This window comes from Myotis lucifugus, unplaced genomic scaffold, assembly GCF_000147115.1.
Source record: "Myotis lucifugus unplaced genomic scaffold, Myoluc2.0 scaffold_709, whole genome shotgun sequence".
Taxonomy (NCBI): Eukaryota; Metazoa; Chordata; class Mammalia; order Chiroptera; family Vespertilionidae; genus Myotis; species Myotis lucifugus.
In genome coordinates this window covers 255,091-258,469 of record NW_005871757.1, presented here as the reverse complement: position 1 = coordinate 258,469, position 3,379 = coordinate 255,091, and the positions used below count along the sequence as shown (strand labels likewise).

General features: G+C 64.4%; 1 protein-coding gene across 1 annotated transcript; it reads right to left on the bottom strand.

The window, feature by feature from the left end:
• Positions 1-1,469: 1,469 nt before the first annotated feature.
• On the bottom strand, positions 1,470-3,370 carry MGAT3 (mannosyl (beta-1,4-)-glycoprotein beta-1,4-N-acetylglucosaminyltransferase). Its single transcript, XM_023746623.1, has one exon. The coding sequence runs from the start codon at positions 3,355-3,357 to the stop codon at positions 1,756-1,758; it is 1,602 nt and encodes a 533-aa protein (XP_023602391.1). The 5' UTR covers positions 3,358-3,370; the 3' UTR covers positions 1,470-1,755.
• Between the last annotated feature and the right edge of the window lie 9 nt (positions 3,371-3,379).

Genomic DNA, 3,379 nt, shown 5'->3' with positions numbered 1-3,379 from the left:
AGCCTTGTTTTCCAGGTTCCCCACGGGCTTTCTGCCTCAGTCATTTTGGGGAGCTGCAGGAGGTATGGCCACAGGCTCCAGATCCCGGGAAGCGCCTGGGCCCTGCTCCCACATCCACACACAAGCATCTATGTACAGGGACACACCGACACAGACACACAAGTACACACAGCATGCACCCATGCCCATAAATACACACACGCGCACCAACATGTACCGTCCCACAGGCAGCCTCTGCCTCCTGGCATCCCTGGTGAGCATCCAACGGGGCCTTGGAGAGGGGTCTCCCCTCCTCCCCATGACGGCAGGCTCTCACTGCACCCCGGCCCTGCGCTGGCAGTGAGGGGGGCAGGAGCAGTTGTTCCAGGGCTCCAATGTGAGAGGAGGATCTTATGACTCCAAGGGTCATTTCTACCCTCTCTTTCCCTCCCCCTGTGCCAGAGATGCTCCTGGTCCCTGTATCCACCCTCCCCACCTTCCTGTAAGAAGAGAACTAGGCTGAGGCTGGGCACATGGAGGCCCAGCTTCCCTTGCAGCTACTGCGGTCATGTGACTAAGTCCTGACCAGCATGCTGCGGTCAGCAGCAGCTTTGCCATCTCTGGCTCACGCCGTTGACAGGAAAGGGTGTGTGTTTCCGTGCTTCCCTCTGCTCCCCCCGGGCTCGGATGCACGTGGTGGTGGAACTGGAGCAACCACTCTGTCCAGAGCTGGAAGGTGTGTCTGAGGGAGCAGAGCCGCCCTACTGGATCCAGACCATCTCCCTCCAGACAGTTACATTAGACACAAGCTTCTGTCTTGCTGAAACCACTGTATTTCGGGGTCTTTCCTTTACAGCAGCTTAGAACCTACTTTAATGAATACATCTCCTGCCCCACGGGGCACACTGAGAGGCAGGAGATGGCACAGAACTGGTCTTAATGGCCCTCTGGGCCCAGGGCAGCCTCGGGGCTCTGTTCTGGCCCCTAGCCAACACCAGGAAGGGGTACAGGGTAACTCCACCCGAGACAGTGGAGAGCTGGGGCTGGGGGTTCCGGCAGGAAGGGGTGTGGGGCACCCCTATGTCTGACCACTCGGCTGGCTGATGTCCCATCCCACCCTGAGTATTGGACTCCTGGCCTTGCGAGACCAAGTGGAGCCTACTAGACTGAAAGATAGTAAGTTAGAAGGGACATCAACGCCAGGTTCAGAACTGAAAGGAGGCCTCCCCCGGCTTCGCCAGGCCCCCGCCTCTGTCAGCTCAGGAGCCTCTGGGGCCCTGAGGGGAGGCGGCTGGAGGTCCCCGGCTCCTGGCCCAGCACTTCCGAGGACCCTGGGCCACCTCTCTGCTGGATGCTGTTCTCCACACCCTCCTTTCCTGGCGTCCCCGCTTCCGCCTGGACCCAAATGCAACTATTTACAGAGCTGGGGACCTCCCGGCATGCCTTTCACACGGCAGCTCCCGCGGGCCACCAGGAGCTCCTGCGGCTCCTTCCCACCCTCCCCGGCCACCCAGTTACCATCCTGCACCCTCCGCGGCACCTCCTGGCACAGCTCGCTTGGAGGGCGGGAGGGTCAGGGTCCCCGCTCACCATGAGGAGTGACGGTTTTTGAGGTCACAGGCCTGACCCCTGAGCCACCAGGGCTTGGACAGGGAAGAGTCTCCCAGCATCCACTTCCGGTCCCCTCTCTCAAGACCCCCGAGGTCAGGAGGCAGGAAGATGACAGGAGGGCAGTCGCACCCCTGCCCTGCCACTGGCCCTGAACACCGTGCCACCTTAGCCTTCCACCGCGTCCGACTTGGCCCTGGCGGGGGGCCTTCCCTCGGAGCCCCTGCTCCGCGGCCCCCCTGCGGCCGTGCTCCTGGGCCCCTGGTAGGGGTTGTCCAGCAGGTAGCGGAACCGGTGGTAGTTCTGCAGCAGGTACTTCGGGGCGTACATGTGCTCGCTGGGGTCGGCCGGCGGGTACTCCTGCTGCGTGCCGTCGAACCAGCCCCCCGTGCGGATCAGGCTCCGGATGTAATTGAGGTCCCGCTTGTCCTCGTAGTCCCCCCAGCGCGGGAAGTCCCCGTTCTGGGCCGACACGAGCTTGAAGTAGATGCCCTCGGGGGTGAAGCACCAGGAGCAGTGCCAGCCGGCGAAGTGCAGGGGGCTGCCCAGCGACCACTGCACCAGGATGTGCCCCGTGCGGTTCTCGTACTGCCGGAAGGCGGGCATCGTGTAGTACTGGCGGCGGCGCAGGCGGATGCCGTCCAGCCCGTACACCGAGCGCAGCATGTCCACCGTGCAGCCCGACACCACCTCCAGGGTGCCCGGCTGCTTCCAGAAGAAGCCGTAGAGGGACTTGCGCATGTGGAAGGCGAAGGGCTCGGTCCAGCCGTCGTAGAGCTTGAGGAAGAGCACGCCGTCGCGCGCGGGGATCTCGTCCGCGTCGTCGATGATGAACACGTCGTCGGGCCGCAGGTTGCGCAGCCGCGCCAGGCCGTCCTGGGTGAGGAAGGTGCGCAGGTAGTCGTCGGCGATCCAGCCGTCCTGCCGCCCGCCCGGCGGGAAGTGGTCCAGGAAGACGTAGAGCACCTTGTGCCGGATGTACTCGAACGTGCCGTTGGTCAGCATCTCGCGGAACTTGAGCGGCCGGGGCTCCCCGTAGGCCGTGAAGTTGGACTCGCACACCACGAAGGCATCCACCACGTCGCCCAGCTCGTGGAAGCGCACGTCCAGCAGGTCGAACTCGTGGTTGACGTTGATGGCGTTGATGACGCGCCGCGGCACCTCCCTGGGCACCAGGCGCTCCTTGGTGGGCAGGTTGGAGTACTGCACCACGGTGGGCACCCCGCAGCTGGGCCCGTGCCAGCCCGGCAGGCACACGCACTCCACCCACTTGCGCCGCGTGCCCCGGCCCCCCGTGCGCTCCCTGGCGCTCAGCAGGTGCCGGGCTGGGCCCCGGGCAGACGAGCCGTCGCCCCCCTCCGTCTTCTCCTCTGGCCGCCCCGACGGGGGCTTCTCCAGCACCTTGGTGCCCGGTTTGAAGCAGACACCCCCGGCTTTGGTGCGGACGAAATACTCGGTGGTGTCCTCGGGGAGCACGAAGTCCAGGCGGTGGAGTTCCTCGGCGGCCTTGCTGGGGGACAGCGGCTGGAGCAGGGGCGAGTGGGAATAGAGTGGGGTACGCAGCAGGTCGGGGCTCCCCGGCTCTGGGCTGGCCTGGGGCGTGACGGGGGCATTGTTCCAGAAGAAGCTGGACAGGAGGTTCGGGCTGAGGGAGGCCAGTTCTCTGGGGAAGGTGACGTAGGACAGGGTCTTAAAGAAGTGCAGGAAGGAGATGAGGCACAGGCCGGCCATACAGAACATGAGGAAGAGCTTGTAGCGTCTCATCTTCATCCTGCGGGGGAGGGGAGAGCAG

Excerpts from the sequence above, each read along its gene's own strand:
- MGAT3 (XM_023746623.1), bottom strand. The coding sequence starts at position 3,357 with ATGAAGATGAGACGCTACAAGCTCTTCCTCATGTTCTGTATGGCCGGC.